At 48.2% G+C, this 17938-nt stretch overlaps 3 protein-coding genes across 3 annotated transcripts in view; 1 reads left to right on the top strand and 2 right to left on the bottom strand.

The window, feature by feature from the left end:
- Positions 1–494: 494 nt before the first annotated feature.
- Positions 495–4540, bottom strand: LOC311308876 (non-structural maintenance of chromosomes element 1 homolog). Its single transcript, XM_084437949.1, has 8 exons — positions 4481–4540; positions 3788–3954; positions 3408–3529; positions 2698–2775; positions 1738–1884; positions 1528–1644; positions 1251–1377; positions 495–817 (listed from the first exon to the last, which is right to left on the bottom strand). Exons 2-8 carry the CDS (start codon positions 3903–3905, stop codon positions 723–725), a joined length of 804 nt encoding a protein of 267 aa, XP_084294075.1. The 5' UTR covers positions 3906–3954; positions 4481–4540; the 3' UTR covers positions 495–722.
- Positions 4541–5607: 1067 nt separating this feature from the next.
- Positions 5608–6234, top strand: LOC311309795 (RING finger protein 222; the record flags this gene model as incomplete). The annotated part of the gene is made up of 1 exon (XM_084439117.1): positions 5608–6234. The coding sequence occupies one exon, from the start codon at positions 5608–5610 to the stop codon at positions 6232–6234; it is 627 nt and encodes a 208-aa protein (XP_084295243.1).
- A 5261-nt stretch (positions 6235–11495) lies between these two features.
- The window catches only part of arhgap44a (Rho GTPase activating protein 44a), a gene marked incomplete at both ends in the record, with an annotated part of 41017 nt that continues 34574 nt past the window's right edge, over positions 11496–17938 (bottom strand). The window contains 4 exons of the mRNA XM_084438049.1: positions 11496–11650; positions 14445–14816; positions 15415–15560; positions 17183–17692. Coding sequence (XP_084294175.1) covers positions 11496–11650; positions 14445–14816; positions 15415–15560; positions 17183–17692 — 1183 coding nt within the window. The remainder of the gene's footprint in view (positions 11651–14444; positions 14817–15414; positions 15561–17182; positions 17693–17938) is intronic.

Here is a 17938-nt window from a genome sequence, read left to right as displayed (position 1 = left end):
TACGACAGGAACGCAATGACATCACGTACGTAACCTGCGTCAAACTAGATTTAAAGGGAACGGAATGTGCACCGGCAGATACTCGGGCGGGTTTCGTCCATGGATGTATTAATAGAATAGGTTTCATCTGATAGGGATTTGTGATGTACATGACAAGGAGATATATTGAGGCCAATTTAATTATTAAATATTTTGATTAAATGTTTGACGAATGACATGATTTATATATTTTGACAAGGAAATGCTTTAAATGTAGGCCTATATCATAAATTAACACTGATCAAGCAAAATCAACATCTTGTTGTTTTTGTATGTTGATATATTGACAGCAATACACACTAAGTGCCTGTTTATGTTTGGTCTCCATCTTTTATGGATAAAGCTTTTCACACTAATATCTTTGTCTTCACTGGCTTTGGAGGACAAGTGCACTATACCCTAGATCATCCCAAAAAATGATGAGGACCAAGGTAGCATTATTATTATTATTATTTTTATTATTCCTTCGTCACATAGCAATAGATATCACAAAAACAAAAATAAGAAAATAATTACAAATACAAATTTATGACAATTACACAAAATTCACTTTTATTGTTGTACTCGCTGATTTTTAAATGAGATTGTGGATTTAGTACACATGACATTTCAGGCATAGCTGGAAATCTCATTTGGTCTTTGGTTAATCAACCGCTTTATTATGATATGTCCTGCTGGTGAGATTACTTCCGTCTGGATCTCCTGGAGTGAGTCGGGGTCGGGGCTGTGCTCTTTGCCGATGGACTCTGGGAGGATTGAGATTGAGGCTGGCTAACCTCTGAGGAAGAGAGGCACAAAAAGTTATTTGTTGTGACATTAGTAAATGGTAAATGAACTGCACTTATATAGCGCTTTTCCACCTTAGCGGCACTCAAAGCGCTTTACAATGGCCTCTCATTCACCCATTCACATACACATTCACACACCAATGGCGGTAGCTGCCATGCAAGGTGCTAACCTGCTCATTGGGAGCAATTTGGGGTTAGGTGTCTTGCTCAAGGACACTTCGACATGTGGACAGTCGGAGCTGGGATTCGAACCACTGACCCTTCGATCACTGAACGACCCGCTCTACCAACTGAGCTACAGCCGCCCCTATAGTAACTATAATTAATGTGAAGCATGACATAGTAAGTCCCCCATGTCTACCATTAACATGATTCTACATTAACAATCTCAGTAAATTAATTGCTTTCACTATGGATCTTTACCTGGAATCTCATGAGGCCAAAAGTCATCACAGGCAGGACATCGAGGGTCAGTCCTTCCTCTGAAGTATCTGGCTACGCACGGGTTGTGGATTTTTATTCCACAGATTGGATTCTCACACATTTGGCCCTGCAGGGAAAGAGACAAGAGTGAAATGTCGAGAAATCTATAGCTCAACTGAAATAATATTCAGCACGATGACTGAGGTGTGCATTTCCATACCGAACGAGAGAGCAGAGTTTGTGGTTTGTTTACTCGTGCTGAGACGTGCTACTTTACCTTCAAGGCAACACTGTGGCAAATATGGCAGTCTTTCACTTGGTCCTGATACATCAACCGAATGTACGGCTCCATCTCAATTATACACCGGGTTGAGAGAGCGTATTCACCATGTTTCTGAAGAATAAAGGAAATCAGGGTAAAATCACACTCCCAAGTAATTCAATTAATACAATTTACAATCAATGCATAGATATTCTCAAACTGTACCTCATTCAGCCACTTATCCTGGACAAGCCTGTTCAACACATGTTCTGTCTCTGTCTTCTTTAACTTCTTTGTCTGAAGGCTGTCAGCACAGTTCAGAATGTCTGTGGACGAGGCTGTTCCGTTTTCAGATTCCACAACCAGGTCCATCTGAAACAGGCTTGCAAGTTCAAGGGACAGTTCAAGTTTCACCTGCTTTTTGACTGCAGTGGATGACTAGACTGTTTTATATCCACGCACAGTAATCGTTTGAATACTTAAGTGCCTCATTATAGCAAACCAAATAATCTGAATCAGAATTTGTTTATCGTCATTTAGTTTTTCCAACATACTAGGAATCTGCTTAGGTCAACGGTGCATAACATGGAGACAACGCTGGACAGGGTGCAGGGACGAGACAGAACAGTGAAAAGACAGGACAGTGCAAAACACAAATGCAAAATAAGATAGATGTAATGCGGTCAGCATATACAGTGAGTGTGCAAGTGTAATGTGTATTTGAGTACACTATGTGTTTACAGTGTGTGTGACGTGATACGTGAGTGCGGTGTGTCCTATGTACAGTACAGTACATTCGGCTGTCTTGTGCAAGGGTTTCCGTGGTGACAGAGTCTTGGGGCAACTATTACTAGTAATTACCCAAGTAACCAAAACAGGCAAGCAAATTAACATCTGGTCAACTTGTACTTAAGGGGAGTTGTATTCAAAATATATTTTGAGTGTGCTATGCCTTTAAAAGGTCTTTCTGAGGTTTCAAGTCTTCTTTTAACAAGGCTCACACACCTGTAAGTCACTTCTACAATATATAGTTGTCAATGATATCCCATCAAACTCCAGTATATGTGAATGGGTGGTGATAAGCGCATTGTGTTGCCTCTGGGTATGAAATGCGCTATACAAATAAAGCTTTGATTGATTGATTGATTGATTGATGACTAACCCACATGAGTGCAATCAACTCACTGTTTTCCTGAATAACTCCAGTTCATTGTCGGTGTAATCTGATGACATTCTGGTCACATCAGTTTCAGCCATGTTCACCTTTAAAGTAAAATAGGGTTAATAATTGATGATCAACTCTTGGATGTGCAAGCGATGACGACATAATGTAGGTCTGCCACCAAAAATCCTTTGGTCCGCTGGTGTGAGAGCGAAAGTTATGGAACTAATCAATAAAAAATAACAAATGTGAAAGCGCCAAACGGGATTCTGGTTCGGACCTTGGTCTAGACCTTTAGGTGTGAAAGCGCCCTTAGCCTACATTTGTGGACAATTATAAATGACTGATCAGCAGATCTCAGAGACCGAAGAGGGACATATGGGTGAAGGAGGTCAGAGAGGTAGGAAGGAGCCAACCCATTCAAGGCTTTAAAGGCAAACAATAAAACCTTAAAAGGAATCCTAAAGTGCACAGGGAGCCAATGGAGGGAGGCCAGAACAGGAGTAATGTGCTCTCGCGTACGTGCTCCTTGTGTTTCATGCTTAAACAAATACTATTAACATCCATTTGGGACACGCCTTTATTTATGTTAATTTCGACCATAGCTCGCTCTGTCGGTTGGTCAACAAAAATGTCCACAAAAATTGCTTAAGACTGAACAAGCGGCCATACTATACATGGTCACAGCCTATTGCAAATGTGTGCTTGTTCCATTCTGTACGGCTGAACTCACCAAGGCATAATACTGAAGACCGTCCTCTTCAGACATCCCCTTCCTGATCTGCATAAACATGGGCTGCAGGAGACCATTGATGACATCGACGAATTCATCCAGTCTGTCGTGGTCGTAGTGTGCTGTGTGAAAACACAGCAGGGAATGAATCATGTCCATTTAGAGAAAAGCCACAGCTACGGTGTGGACCGAGTCATCAGTGGGGTACAGATTGATTGATTGATTGATTTTACTTATTTTTAAGACAGGGACAAGGTACAGTAGACATTTACCCTATAGAATAGGGAGAGATGCACTGTACAAGGTTATAGCTAAACAGCTAATTTCCACCCGCAGTCCCTGGGCAAATAAATATACAGATACAGATGTGTTTATCTTACCACCGTGAGAGTCACAACAGTGTTTGTGGAGAGCTCTTGTCCGGGGGACATCAATTATCCCACTGACCATCATGGTTTGCAAAAATCTTCGATGGCTTTCTCCCATTGGTCGAGCCATTGCTCGTGAGAAGGGAACGCCCAATCACGATGATGAGCACTGGACTGAACTGAAGTACACACAGGTGGTTTAGAATAGCTCTATAACTACATTTACAGTAACTACAGTACTATGATGAGTAATACTGGCTCGTCTCCAATGACACAGCCATATAACGTTGACGTTATCATAAGGGTTCCTTTATCGACCATCTGGAGAGGGTTGCCTTTACGATATGTCCGGGATAAACCCTCTTGCCCGCGAAGATTTAAACCTCAACCAAAAAGACGTAGAAATTATATAACGTTACCACAGATGGACAACCTGAATGCACGTTTTCAGCCACATATTGGTATATTTACCCACAAATTAAACGACACTGTTATTACCTTGTTTAGTTTCATTACGTCGCCAAATATGGTCGAAGGCAACCCCTTCCATAACAAGCATAGTTCTTGCTCCAATAAGTAAATTACTCTAAATTAGCTAGCTAGCAACGGCTAAATTCAATATTTACATAATAGAAACAGTGTTGCATATATTTCACTCACAACAAAAAATGGCATTAGATATCTTTCACAATTCTGAGCGATTACCTCCACTTTGATCCAGAGCGGATATTTGACAGAGGGCGTGCGCGTGATGCAACTGGGCTCGTTCACGAGGATAGCGACAGGCGACGGGCTCGTTCACGAGGATAGCGACAGGCGACGGGCTCGTTCACGAGGATAGCGACAGGCGACAGGCCATGCGACAGGCTCGTGGTTAGAAGTAGCCTAGCGTCTATTCGCTTGGTTTCCGGTCTAGAGCCCGCTGGTATCCTGTCAACCTGCCAAACCGAGCAGCCTAGTCAGGGGATCACTAAACGCTTAGACCGGAAACTACAACTGCAAAGCAAATAGGCCCCAGGCCAGGCTAGAAGGGATGTAGAAGGATGGTAAAGGCTAGTTCAAATAACCGCAGAGGCCATTTAGGGTTAATGTTAGGGTTAACTTTAGGGTTAGATTGGGATTAGGATTAAGGTCAAATGTAGAGTTAAGGTATAGGTTTAGGTATAGGGTTGGATTAAGGTTAGGGTTAGGTTTAGGGACCGGTCTGCATTTATGGGAACTACACAGACCGTAGCTGCATCCATTCGGCTATTGCCTTGTTGTACCTCTGGTGATAGTGCGCTATCGCCACCTAGAGGCCAATAAGAGTCAAGGTTTTTTTTTTTTTTTTTTTTACATTTGCACTTGTCTCTTATCTGAAGGATCAGTTCACCATCCTCCTTTATGTAATTCATTATCAACATTATGTTGCTCGTCCTCAACTATAGAGAGATAATTTTAAAAAGGTCAGTAGGCCTACCATTGCCAAGCTATCACTAGGCATAGATAGACATCAGTTAGATTATAAATAGCTGAGTGAGTTGCAGGACTGGAATGCGATGGCTCTTTTTCAAACAGGACAAATCCTGTTCGACTGCTTCTGCAAGTCGTTCTAGTGTTTCGAGAGTATGCTTACACAGCGTAGCCTGCTGTTTTACAGGACAGGACGTTTTCGCCTCGCCTCCACCCGGACAGGTAGCCTAGGACAGGTCCAGGTGACAGTTTGGTTTCACAGAACACACCTGGACACGCGACGTTCGGGAACACGGATATCCTGCAGTCTTCATGTTGATGCAGTGTTCACTGCCACCGATTTCAGTGTCTTTTTTAAATAACGTTGTCTCCAGATGAAGATGTTGGCATTTGACAGGCACGAAGCGCAGGTGGACTTGGAGTGCCCAGTGTGCTACGAGTGTCTTTCGGGCACCGAGAGGACCTTAAGTTGCGGACATGTTTTTTGCCATGATTGTTTGGTCAAAACCCTGATCAGCATCAACAACGACGGTGGAATCAGAAATAGCATTATTTGTCCCATATGCAGACACTTGACATTCGTCAAAAAACAAAAAGAGATATTGGTTTCACTTGCCACGGGAAAGGATGCAGAGGAGGGCCAAACTCTGGAGGTGCCCGTCTTACCTCCTGGCATGGTCCATCACCATCGCGCCGGACGCGCGTCAAGGTCACCAAATGGATTCAATTGGATGTTCCGATGTTTCAGAGGGATTTCAGAGAGGTTAAATAGACACAGACTTATCCGCCCCAGCTGCAACGCTTCTCAGATTTTTATCATCAGCACGCAAGGCAGACCCATGGCCGAGGAAGATGCGCTAAGTGTTGTTCCAATGACTGTTGCTCAACCCAACCGCAGGCAGAGGCCCAGAATTTGCACAACCGCACACTGTTTGGTCATACTGCTTCTGATGTTTACCTTACTCGCATTAGTAGCTGCGACACTACCTTGGATTTTATTGGCGTAAAAGCCAACGTGAACATTTCTAATGTGAACGTTTCTTGTTTATTTTACAAAAAGAGAAGGTGAGATGAACTATTTGCCCATAGAATGACATATTGAGTGTCTGTATGCACGCTGACTTTATCTGCTATGGACACTGCTTCAGGCACTTTTAAAGAGGAGTCCGAATTTCATGTGAACCAGCTGCTTCTGACTGCATAGATAATTCTTACACAGCGGGGGTGGACATAGGTAGGGCCTACTAAGGTCCCACCCTACATATTCCAGAGGGAAGCAAAAACAGTTTCACCCAGGGACCAGAAAAGGGAGCTGTAAAAATTCTCCCCTGACCTCTCTCAACGAGACGATCGAGCAAGCTTCTGGAAAATGTGCTTGATTGAAGATTCTCATAAGCACTGCATTTATGAAGGACTGAGTTGGACACATAGCAGTGGCAACATTATTGAACGGCTTAGATTTTTGCTGATGTACCTTCAAGGCCCTTTTTCTTCCTCATGGACAGTTTCAAGAAATAAAATATGCCTGTTCTGGAGACAACCGTTTTGAAACATTTCACTGATGTGTTTCCCCTGCTGTTACCCTAGTAAAACTAGAAGTATAACAGACTCCATACTGCATTCCTGTTTCCAGTGTTCAACCTGTTCTGTCTAAACATGGTCTCTTTGTTGCTGGATACTAGCTTGCGCTTGACTTGTAGGCAAGTTGCTTTCTAGGCACTGAGCCCATGTCACTATTGGGTAGTTGAGAAACACAAACAAGATCTCGGCCCTTCACTGTTATTTCTGAATATTTCATGGTTTAGAGTTTCTTCTATAAGAATTGGATGTTGCATTCTTCAGTGTTCAGGTGCTTGACCTGAACCACCCTTATAAGGAGGCCAGTGGTGTGTGTATGTGTGTGTGAGAGAGAGAGACAGAGAGAGAGAGAGGGGGAGCTAGAGAGAGAGAAAGAGAGAGGGAGCTAGAGAGAGAGCGACAGAGTCGCCGAGTGTGTGTATGTGTGTGTGTGTGAGAGAGAGAACACAAATAATTGATGTGTGTATCTCAGGGGGAGGACTAGCAGACCTGTAAAGATGAGCTGGTCAATTGTTCATTGTAAGGAGATACACATAAGCCCAGTGGTATTGGCTTACAATGGATACTACATGGAACCATTGATAGAGACCGGGATAGTGTGTTCTCCTTTTCGAGGGGACAACATGTTGTTGCTAAAACTGACAGGAATGTGAGAGAACATTATGAATGTTTCATTAGATACAAGTGTAGTATGGTATTGTTGGCTCCCAGTGAACAGGCTAAGGGTGTGCGTACTGTATGGGTCTGTGCTGTAGGCCTACATGTAGTGTAGTCTCAAGTTCAAGAACCCTGATGGCTGCTTTGTCAGCGTTTTTGTCTCCCTGACGCCAGTGTTACCCGGGAGGTGTGTAGCCTAGTACACTCATAGTTTCCTACCCTGACAAGCCTCGGCCATCTTGTAGTTCCTGTCCTACTGGTAAGCAGCTTTCAACAGCATCTGCTTGACAGCGTCTCCTTGTTTCCATGTGGTTTGGGAGGAGGAGGAGGAGATGTAATGATTTTCGGTTAATGACTAAGCCACACAACCCAGCGGCCCTGTCAGGAGAGAGTGCATAGGCAAGAGCTCGTTTCAGAGGCATAAATACATCTGGTAATAATTAAGTCAAATTATGTTGCTCCCCAAAGCTACCTAAAACCCCACGGTGAATTCAATAAGGGGAAACTTTAACAACATTTCTAAAAATGGAAGTTTCCAGTTGTTTCCAGTGTCTCTATATCTGCACTTTCACTGATATAGCCACTGCTTCAGGCACTTTTTGAGTCCAAATTTCATGCGAACCAGGTGAGAAGTTTCTGACTGCAATTAGTCTATTCTTACCCAGCAACGAGCACAATCCACTTCAGCATATAGTACCTTGAACATACACACAACACTGAATCAAAACAGCACACAGACAAGGTGGGATTATTAAAAATGTAGAGTTTAATATATATTTATTTCTGACATTCTGATAAGGATTGCGGTAGGCTTCACAGTACTCACTGTGTTCCACTTGATATGCTAAGCAGGGGAGGGGGGGGGGGGCATGGTGGGCTCGCCAAGCGTCTGGTTTGTACACTGGTTGAGAGAGCAGGAGAGAGGTAGTACATCCAAGCGTAGCACCCTCTCCTCTACGTCCTCAGCACCGACTCCTCACCATCCTCCATCGTTCCTATATACCGTAGAGCGTTTGGTGCCCCTCAGATTTGCACGTTACTATCCCTAATTAGACAGTGACCGACACAAACCATGGATTATCAAAAGTCTACCTAAGTGCATGCATGACGTTGTAATAGCTTTCCTCTTTCTTCAGTCACACTCCCCGAACTGGATGTAAACAAATTGTCTTAGACCTACCTACACTGACTTATTGGCAAGGGGTTGGGAATTAAGATTGCTTTGTTAAAAGTGTATCAGTTGGGTTAAAATGTGTCTCCTAGCAATAGTTTCTCTGAATGTAATGAACGACCACCTCTCTGAACTTCATTGCACATCTGATAGATGACATGTGGTTATAGAATTATCTGGGGGGGGGGAGAGAAAAGATATTTCTTTGTTTGTCTCAGCAGCCTAGTCAACCTATAGTTAAAACAGCTGATGAATGCATGCTTATACATGAACAGGTCCTACTGTGTGATTCACAAATGCATTAAAACTGCCCCAATACTGATCAAAAGGCCCTGGTCCATTCTGATGAGTGATACTTGCTCATGCGCTCATTCACACTGGGAGCAGAGGAGGACAGTGTCTCCCACGCCCCTAGCATGAATGCATGGTGAAACTGGTTCTTTTGCTTCCCTCTGGAATATGTAGGGGTGGGACCTATGCCCCCCCCCCCCACCTCATTGCTCCTTGTAAAGCGCATTGTGTTGCTTCTGTGTATGAAATGCGCTATATAAATAAAGTTTGATTTGATTTGATCTAGCATCACGCACTCTGCTGTTTAACAAACGCTTTACCTTGTTTGATATGAGTGAGTCACATTCAATCAACACTTAGACACCCCCGCCCCTCCAGGAAAAAAGTGTGAATCCAGCACAACAAAAATAAAACCTTTAGCACACTATTTAGCACACTATTTGCTGTTAGCTTTAAAACATCAACAACCATTATGAGGGCACTTTGCAATTGTCTTCATATAATCACAACTATCAACATAATTCAATCACCAAGATCTTCATAAACACACACTGAGGCATACCATATCATATTTTTGGAGAGTATCTAGAAATCATGTCCCTGAAGTACACTAACACATATTCTTAACAAAGCAAAACCTTGTGATTTCTATGGAATAAAAATTATGTCTCTTTCTGTGGGGAGGGGTAAGGACGGGTCTGGCCACAATTTTGAACGGAGGTTAATAAGTAAACAGCTTAATTGCACTTTGAAGTCTTTACACGATTAAAGTCCTACACGACAGTTTGAAAGTGATAGTGGCATCTGTTCTCTGTGGCACAATGAGGCAAACTACTCCAGAACTACTCCAGCTGTGGTAGCTAGGCCCAACCTCTACAGATATCTCTGGGGGTTTATCTAATAGGCCCAGAGGAATTTAAAGTACCAGGTTAAACATTGAATTTCAAAGGTTCGGTATGCCAAACACAACTCTCCATTCATCTAATTAATTTGTCTCACAAGAGTTTCTTGTGTCAGAGACTTGACACTTGTGAAGGACTTGACTTGGCATGTCTTGCCATCTCTCCAGATCTCAAACTTGAATTCAAAACGCCTCAAACGTGACTAGAACGACTAAACTTTATTAAGAGCGGTAATCTTTTTTCCCTCGTATTGCTGCAGGATCTAGGGTGTTGATTATAGCAGTGACACCTTGAGTGTGAAACCGACAAGTAGCGAGCAGGAACAAAAATAACATCACATCTTTTTTTATCGTATCATTGTCTACACATGATAAATATGAGCACATATATATTAATATTATGTATAATTAAGATTCAGCCTTTACACTTGCTTTCCCTCCTAGGTTTATATACATAAATCTATGTACAGTCTTTATATTTACAGGCGAGGCTAGAGGTGACGGAACCTGAAGCACTTGAGACAAGCTGAAGAGAGGGAACCACATGGACTTGCAGGCAGTGAGATCGGTGTAGAACCTGGTGGAAATAACTTAAGAAAGGTGAAAGGTATGATAAGGTATTCCTCTCAGAGCAGTCCAGCTAGCAGGACCATGGTCTGTACTCCCGCTCTCCGCCTACGCAGCCCTGCAGTGGCGCCGGATGCGACCTCACACGCCTTAATTCCTGGGACTATCAGATCGCCAAGGCCATTGGCCAATGTGCCGACATAATTTGATGTGCATCATATTGCCTGAAGAGATAGTTGAACTGCGTTGTGAAATTAAAAAAAGCCGGCATGACGACGCATGCTAATAGACTGGATCCCGTTCCAAAGACATTCTCATACTGTGCTGGTGGACATATGTGCATGACCTTGTCACCCTGTAGTAATAATAAATAATAAAGTGACAAGCTAAGAGTCCGAATGCCCTCTCTTTCTTACCTATACTGTATGCAGATACCTGTGACATATTTTGGTGACATATCAGGGGGGGTTGGCTTGGGTTATTCAGTGCGATGACTAGGGGTTGTACATAAATAAAGCATGTTCCTCGGCATGAAGTCAACGACGTGCAGAGGACTAGGATACCCTGTATGAACTAACCGCTGACCCCTGACCTCTCAGCCAGAGGTCAGGATTAGACGAGGTTCCCTCAGGGTCAGCCAGGGAGTTCGTGTGTCTATTGCAATTCGACGGCATTCTCTGATAAGGCGAAGTAAAAATAACGAAGAAAAAAACGACACGAAAATATCGACCACTGCTTCAAAGAACACAGAAGAGAACGAAGCAAAGCATAAATACTTAACTTGGCATAATACTCCTCTACGTGTCCAGTCTTCCCTCCGAAGGCAACTGTTCCTCTCCTATGGCATTTCGGTGCGTTTGTACAGTACTCAAGTGACATTTACATACTATAAGCGATACTAAGAGATGGATTTTCCTTGCAGCCTGTAGCAGAGGTGAGGGAGGACAGAGCCCCGGTTTTCAGGCGGGCGTAGGCGAGGCCTCCCCGTGTCCCCGGGAGGGACTCGTAGGACCCCTAGAAGAGGCGGGTGTGTGACAGTTAGTTATGTACAGCTGTAGGGGGGCGGCCAGGCGGGGCGAGCTGTGAAGTCAGAGGGTCAGAGGTCATAGGGTGGTGCTCTGGGCATCCTCCTCAAGCCCAGCTTCCCCGTCTGGAGAGTCTGTCAGTGCCCAGGAGCTCCTGCAGGGGGCGCCGCTGAACTCGTCGATGAGGCTGTCCAGATTGACACTGAAGGAGGGGATTTCATAACTGAAGATATCTAATGGTGAGCATGGAGGTAGAGATGGGGGGTGATTAGAATGGCGGGGGGCGCCGGGGGTTATGGGTATGAGGAGAAGAGGAGGGCGGGTGATAATGGGAATGCGATGTCAAAAAAAGAGAGCAGAAAGCCAAGTCAGTTCTTTGAGTTCGAACCCGTGGTACGCGGCAGATGTTTTGTCGTCGTTTGAGGGAAGCGGCAGGTTAAATGTGTTTGTCTCTGACACGTTCTACACGGCCCAGATAGCAAGCGGATGTGTAATGATTCTGGGCCGTATATGGGCCGGAACTAAGCCACAAGGGCCAGATCTGGTCTGTATATGGCCCAGATCCGCTTGCTATCTGGGAGGGATGCTGTCATATGGTGTTTGGGAAAATATCTTTATCAGATAACTGTGGTATGGGGCATACGTGTGTAGCAGCTCAGTGAAAGACTACGATGAATGTATATCTGTGTATATTGTAGTGTGTTCATGTGAGGCAATGTATGGATGTGGCGACAAATTTCCTGTAAAGCACAGTAAAGGAAATAATCTATCTGTGTGCCGCCTGCAGCAGTGAATCGCGGCTTCATTTCGTACAGTTGTATACAACATCAGTACTTCAAATGACTGTACAACGACACGGTACACTTAAGACGACGACGACCAGGCTGGTCACCGCGGAGGCGACGACGCGGCGTGCGTGGAGGTCTGTGACAAAATGGCGCCGGAGGACACTGAGGTGAGCTGAGAAAAAGCAGCTGTGAGATCTCCGATTCACGCGGAGGGGGGGGGGGGGGGGGGGGGGACACACAGTGTGTGGTGGATGTGCGGTTAGGCAGATATGAGGAATGGCTGCGTCTAGACAGCGCCGACAACCGGAGGAGGCGGACTTCCCCTGTGTAGGAATGAGATGGGGGGGTTGGGGGGGGCGGGGGGGGGGGGCGATGGGCCTGCCGGAGTGGGGGTGGGGGGGGTGAGGTGGAGTACCTGTAGGGGGGATGAGTGGATGTTTGTTGGCTTTGGGCTGGGGGGGGGGGGGGGGGGCGTTAAAGATGGAGTTACGCCCCGGGAAGCGTCGGCGTCTGTGATCGCTGAGTGGCGGCGCTCTGGGAAGTCCTTAAGCCATGCATATGCGCACTGACGTAATACCCATGCAGAGGCTGGGACACGGTGAGTATGGTGTAGCGTTAGCCAGAGAGAGAGAGAGAGAGGGAGAGAGAGACAGAGAGAGAGAGAGAGAGAGCTAGAGAGAGAGAGAGAGAGAGACATGAGACAGAGAGAGAGAGAGAGAGAGAGAGAGAGAGACAGAGAGAGAGAGAAATGAGACGGAGAGAGGGAGCTAGAGAGAGAGAGAGAGAGACAGAGACATGAGACAGAGAGAGAGAGAGAGACAGAGAGAGAGAGAGAGAGACAGAGAGAGAGAGAAATGAGACGGAGAGAGGGAGCTAGAGAGAGAGAGAGAGAGACAGAGACATGAGACAGAGAGGGAGCTAGAGAGAGAGAGACAGAGAGAGAGAGAAATGAGACGGAGAGAGGGAGCTAGAGATAGAGAGAGAGAGACAGAGACATGAGACAGAGAGGGAGCTAGAGAGAGAGAGACAGAGAGAGAGAGAGACATGAGACAGAGAGAGGGAGCTAGAGAGAGAGAGACAGACATGAGACAGAGAGAGGGAGCTAGAGAGAGAGAGAGAGAGAGAGAGACATGAGACAGAGAGAGAGAGAGAGAGACATGAGACAGAGAGAGGGAGTTAGAGAGACAGAGAGAGAGAGAGACAGGGGCCGAGAGCTAGAAAAACAGACAGAAAGACATGAGAGGAAGCTAGAGAGAGAGAGAGGGAGAGAGAGAAAGGGGGGGGAGCTAGAGAGAGAGTGAGCTAGAGGGAGAGAGAGAGAGAGCGACAGAGAGAGAGAGTGAGCTAGAGAGAGAGAGAGAGAGAGAGAGCGAGCGACAGGGCTGGAGGGACGCATGTTGGAAGGGGGGCTGCAGGAGACCCCAGACCCGAGGCAGCCGCGGTACCAGGCAGGGCGGTGAGATGGAGCGCGAGTTCTGGCGGTCTGGCTTACCCTAAAGTCCCCCTCACACTTAGCCCCACACTGAATCCCCCGGCCTCACACAGCTGCAAGGCACACAGTAGTAGCAGGGAGGAGGAGGAGGAGGAGGAGGAGGAGGAGGAGGAGGGGGGGGGACAAGAGAGTCAGAAATATAACAAGAGCGACAGAACTGCTGGTCATTGAACAGAGAACAACTCATCACCACATTACAGAGAGGGGGGGGGGGGGGGGGTTAGTGTGCCTGGTGGATCGGCCCTCGTCGGCCTGTGTTCCGGAGTTGGAGGGGGTGGGGGGGGGTGGGGGGGTGACCTCTGACCTACCTCTGCCACAATGAACGGGCTGGAGAACACATATAAACAGAGAGCACACGATGAATCTAATGGGGCAAGCGAGACACGCTAAATGGTTCTCTGATGTTTCCTTGCGTCGCCTCCCCCCCCCCCCCCGAAAACATCATCGCCAAACACAAGCAAGAGTGAATAATACACATCGGTTCAGGAGACACCCCTCGGAATTTGACATGTTTTTGTTTTGCGGTCGATGTTCAGAGAGACATTCTTAGAGAGCGGTCGGTAGGTAAAAGGAGAACAATTTTCGGAGCATTATCGGACAGGTGGCGTTGGGGGAAGGTGGTGGGGGGGGCAGGGGGGGGGGGGTCCTAAACTCGTCCGGCGTCCCCGTTGGACAGAGCCACGGCCAGTCTGAGGGCGGGACGCAGGGCCACCTGTGGGGGGGGCGTAGCCGCGGTCTGGTGTTTACCTGTGGACATGCTCTCCCCGGGCGACAGTCCATCCAGAAGGCCCTGCTCCAGGGGGGCCGGGGGCCCCGAGGAGGGGGGCCCCGGGGCGGGCACGCCGGGCGGCTGAGGAGGGGGCAGGCTGGGTCTCTGCCGGGGCTTCGGGGCGGACCGGGACTTGGTGAGCGTGCCGGTCAGGGAGGGGGGCGGGGAGGAGAGGGAGTGGGGGGCCTGCCCGGGGGAGGGGGCCGACGCGGACCCCGGGGGACAGGCTAGTCCGTACGGGGACGGGGTGCTGGGGGGGGTGGGGGACAGGCTAACCGGGGACTGGTCTGACATCGCGCCCGATTGGCCGTACGGGACCTTCGGAGGGACGGGGGCCAGCTTCTTAGAGCCTGCGGACACAGGGACACAAAACATTGACTTAACCTTAAACGACAAGATAAACATAGTTGTTCCTGTTATAGCTACGCTAAACACCCACGGCTCTTCCTGTGCTGGGGGATGATCCATCTTAGCCAATAGACAAACATTTTCCAGGAGCTCGCTCGATCGTCTCGTTGAGAGAGGTCAGGGAAGAATTTTTACAGCTCACTTATCTGACCCCTGGGTGAAAAGTTTTTTTTTGCTTCCCTCTGGAATATGTAGGGGTGGGTCGTATGCCCACCTCCCTTGTTCTCTGTAAAGCGCATTGTGTTGCCTCTGGGTATGAAATGCGCTATACAAATAAAGCTTTGATTGATTGATTGATTGATATGGGGCGGGTTTAATAAGATGACGGTACAGAGAAGCGCCGTAGAGGCGTTTTCTCTGATTGGCTGTAGGTCTGTCCAATTGTGTCCAGAGGCATTTTGATCTACGCCCGTTGGTAACGCCCCCTGGGAATCAGAGAGCGACTGTGAGTTTCCAGACCCTTCGCATTTTTGCGAATCGTGTCTGGCGAAGCCAGGCTGGACGATCCGTTCTGCGAGGGTCACCGACCGGGCCACTGACCTTTACGCAGCGTGTGAGGGCTGTGCTCTGTGGAGTGGGGTGATTGGCTGCTGTTCTGCTGCCCGCCCACGTGGGGCGCTGTCGGGCCCGCCACCTGCACGGCCTTGTGACCAATCACAGGCGAGAGCTCTTTACTCTTCAGCGTACTGGAAAAGAGGAGACCGTGTTACTGCCCTGGACGCGCTCGTCGACCAGAACCACCATCATCATTATAATCACCATCATCATCATCATTATCATCATCAGCAGCAGCAGCAGCATTTTCATCACAATCATCATCATCAACTTCATCATCAAAATCATCGGGGGGCTTCCAACCCGACTAAAGAGTAACTTTAAAACAAATCCGCTAAGGCGATGTGTTGTTCCAGTAATCCCATGAGGCCTGGAGGCCACGCCCACAGACGCTCGGTGCGTTCGCTGTATAACCACGGGCGTCGGGCGCCACTTCCCACTCCCAGCATGCTCTGGCTGCAGCCTGCTATCTAGACTAGAGCGTGCCGGACCAGACCGGACCAGACCAGACCGGACCAGACCAGACCAGACCAGACCAGACCAGACCAGACCGGACCAGACCAGACCGGACCAGACCAGACCAGACCAGACCGGACCAGACAAGACCTGACCGGATCAGACCGGACCAGACCAGACCAGACCAGACCAGACCAGACCGGACCAGACAAGACCTGACCAGACCAGACCAGACCAGACCAGACCAGACCAGACCAGACCGGACCAGACAAGACCTGACCTGACCGGATCAGACCGGACCAGACCAGACCAGACCGGACCAGACCGGACCGGACCAGACCGGACCAGACCAGACCAGACCAGACCGGACCGGACCAGACCAGACCAGACCAGACAAGACCTGACCGGACCGGACCGGACCGGACCAGACCAGCTGTGCCGAGCTGAGGTCTCCGGGGGAACAGGGTTTCTGGAGGAGGGGTCAAGGCGGGGAGATGGGAGGTGTCATTGGACAGGCTGGTCCCAATGCTGACACGGGATTGGTTTAAAGGCTCATGCTGTCCTGCCTGTCATTGGTTATCTCCAAACACTGAAGACTCACGCCAGGAACACTGGAGGATCGCTAAACAGGCCACAGTCTTAGCGGACAGTTCGTAGAAACAGGATCGTCCGTGTTTCAATATGAGGGTTACTACATGTACGTTGGAATGTTTGGTGTGTGTACTGTATGTGTACTGTATGTGTGTGAGTGTATGTGTGTGTCGTGTGTGTGTGTACACTGTATGACTCAGCGCATAGAAGAGTGCTGAGCATCCAAGGACACTCATGCAGAGTCCGCATTTGTAAATCCCAAGACGTGGGGACTTTACCCAGAAAGACATCCCTCTCTGACGGCATAAAACCGTCCTGGGACATATGGAATTCGAGACTCGCGTCTACAGATCAATAACATATCTCCGAGTAGTGAAGTACAAAATAAATACATTCACATGCTTGTCAGTAACCATATGCGCTGTATGTATTTATCATCCGTTCCACCCGACTCGGCGCTCTCCGGAAGCCGGTAACATCCCCAGTTGCTAGGCAACCCCTGCGAGAGGCGTCCCCCGGCAACGTGAATGTTACAGAATCTGAGATATGCGACTTGGGGGGGGGGAGAAAAAAAAAAAACAGAAAAAAAAAACCAGGCAAAAGGAAAATGATGCGAGATAAAGGTTCCGCGGAGGTTTCGGTCTCTCTCGGGGGTGCGGTCTCTACTTCCGCACCGGCCGTCGTGGTCGTGGTGTGTGGTATTTACCTAGTCAGCCTGGGGGGTCCTCTCTCTCGGGCACAGGGACAGGCAGCCCACGGCGGGGGCGCGGACGAGGGGAGGCTAGGGGGGTTGCTGAGAGACAGGTCGTGGCGGGCGAGCACCAGGGGGGTTTTGATGTAGAGGGGGGAGGCGTTGGCGTCGGGCGGGGGGGGGGCGTGCGACATGTCGCCGGGCGGGCCGTGCTTGGGGAAGTGCAGGCAGCTAGGCTTGGGGTTCGAGTTGATGTCAAGCGAGGAGGAGGAGGAGGAGGAGGAGGAGGAAGGAGGCGGGAGAGGGGGGGTGAATCCGGACCAGCGCAGGGGTGGGGGCGGGGAGGCCGGGGGCTGGGACTCGGGGCCCGGGGCCACCGGGCGGGCGCAGGGCGGGGGTTTGGGGTAGAAGTGGTGCGGGGCAGGGTGGCAGGAGGAGGTGGGGTAGGGGGGGGGCGGACGCTCCTCCCCCGGGGGCGGGTAGGTGTGGGAGGAGTCCGGCCGATTGGGCGACACGTCGTCTGAGCTGTAGATATTCAAAAAAAATAAACGGCACAAAAAAAGAAATAGCTCTAGTAACTGAAGGAGGAGACGGTTCGGTGCGATAGTGGGTTAGCCTCTAGCTTTACTGAGGTGATAGTTTGTGATTGGCCTATCCCGAGCAAAAAAAAAAGGAGTAAAAAAAGAAAAAGAGAAGCTTTTTCCAGTGCAGAAAGGGTGGGCAGTGTCTACGGAGCTTAGCACACAAGTCAGCTTTGTGAGAAACATAATA

Source organism: Borostomias antarcticus (assembly GCF_949987555.1).
Source record: "Borostomias antarcticus genome assembly, chromosome: 5".
NCBI lineage: Eukaryota > Metazoa > Chordata > Actinopteri > Stomiiformes > Stomiidae > Borostomias > Borostomias antarcticus.
The sequence above is the reverse complement of the archived record's forward strand: the minus strand, read 5'-3'. Positions and strand labels throughout refer to the sequence as shown.

Excerpts from the sequence above, each read along its gene's own strand:
- LOC311308876 (XM_084437949.1), bottom strand. The coding sequence starts at position 3,905 with ATGGCTCGACCAATGGGAGAAAGCCATCGAAGATTTTTGCAAACCATG. Across the intron at positions 1,378-1,527 it reads GCCACAGTGTTGCCTTGAAG|GGCCAAATGTGTGAGAATCC; the intron begins GTAAAGTAGCAC and ends CTTTCCCTGCAG. Across the intron at positions 818-1,250 it reads TTGGCCTCATGAGATTCCAG|AGGTTAGCCAGCCTCAATCT; the intron begins GTAAAGATCCAT and ends TCTCTTCCTCAG.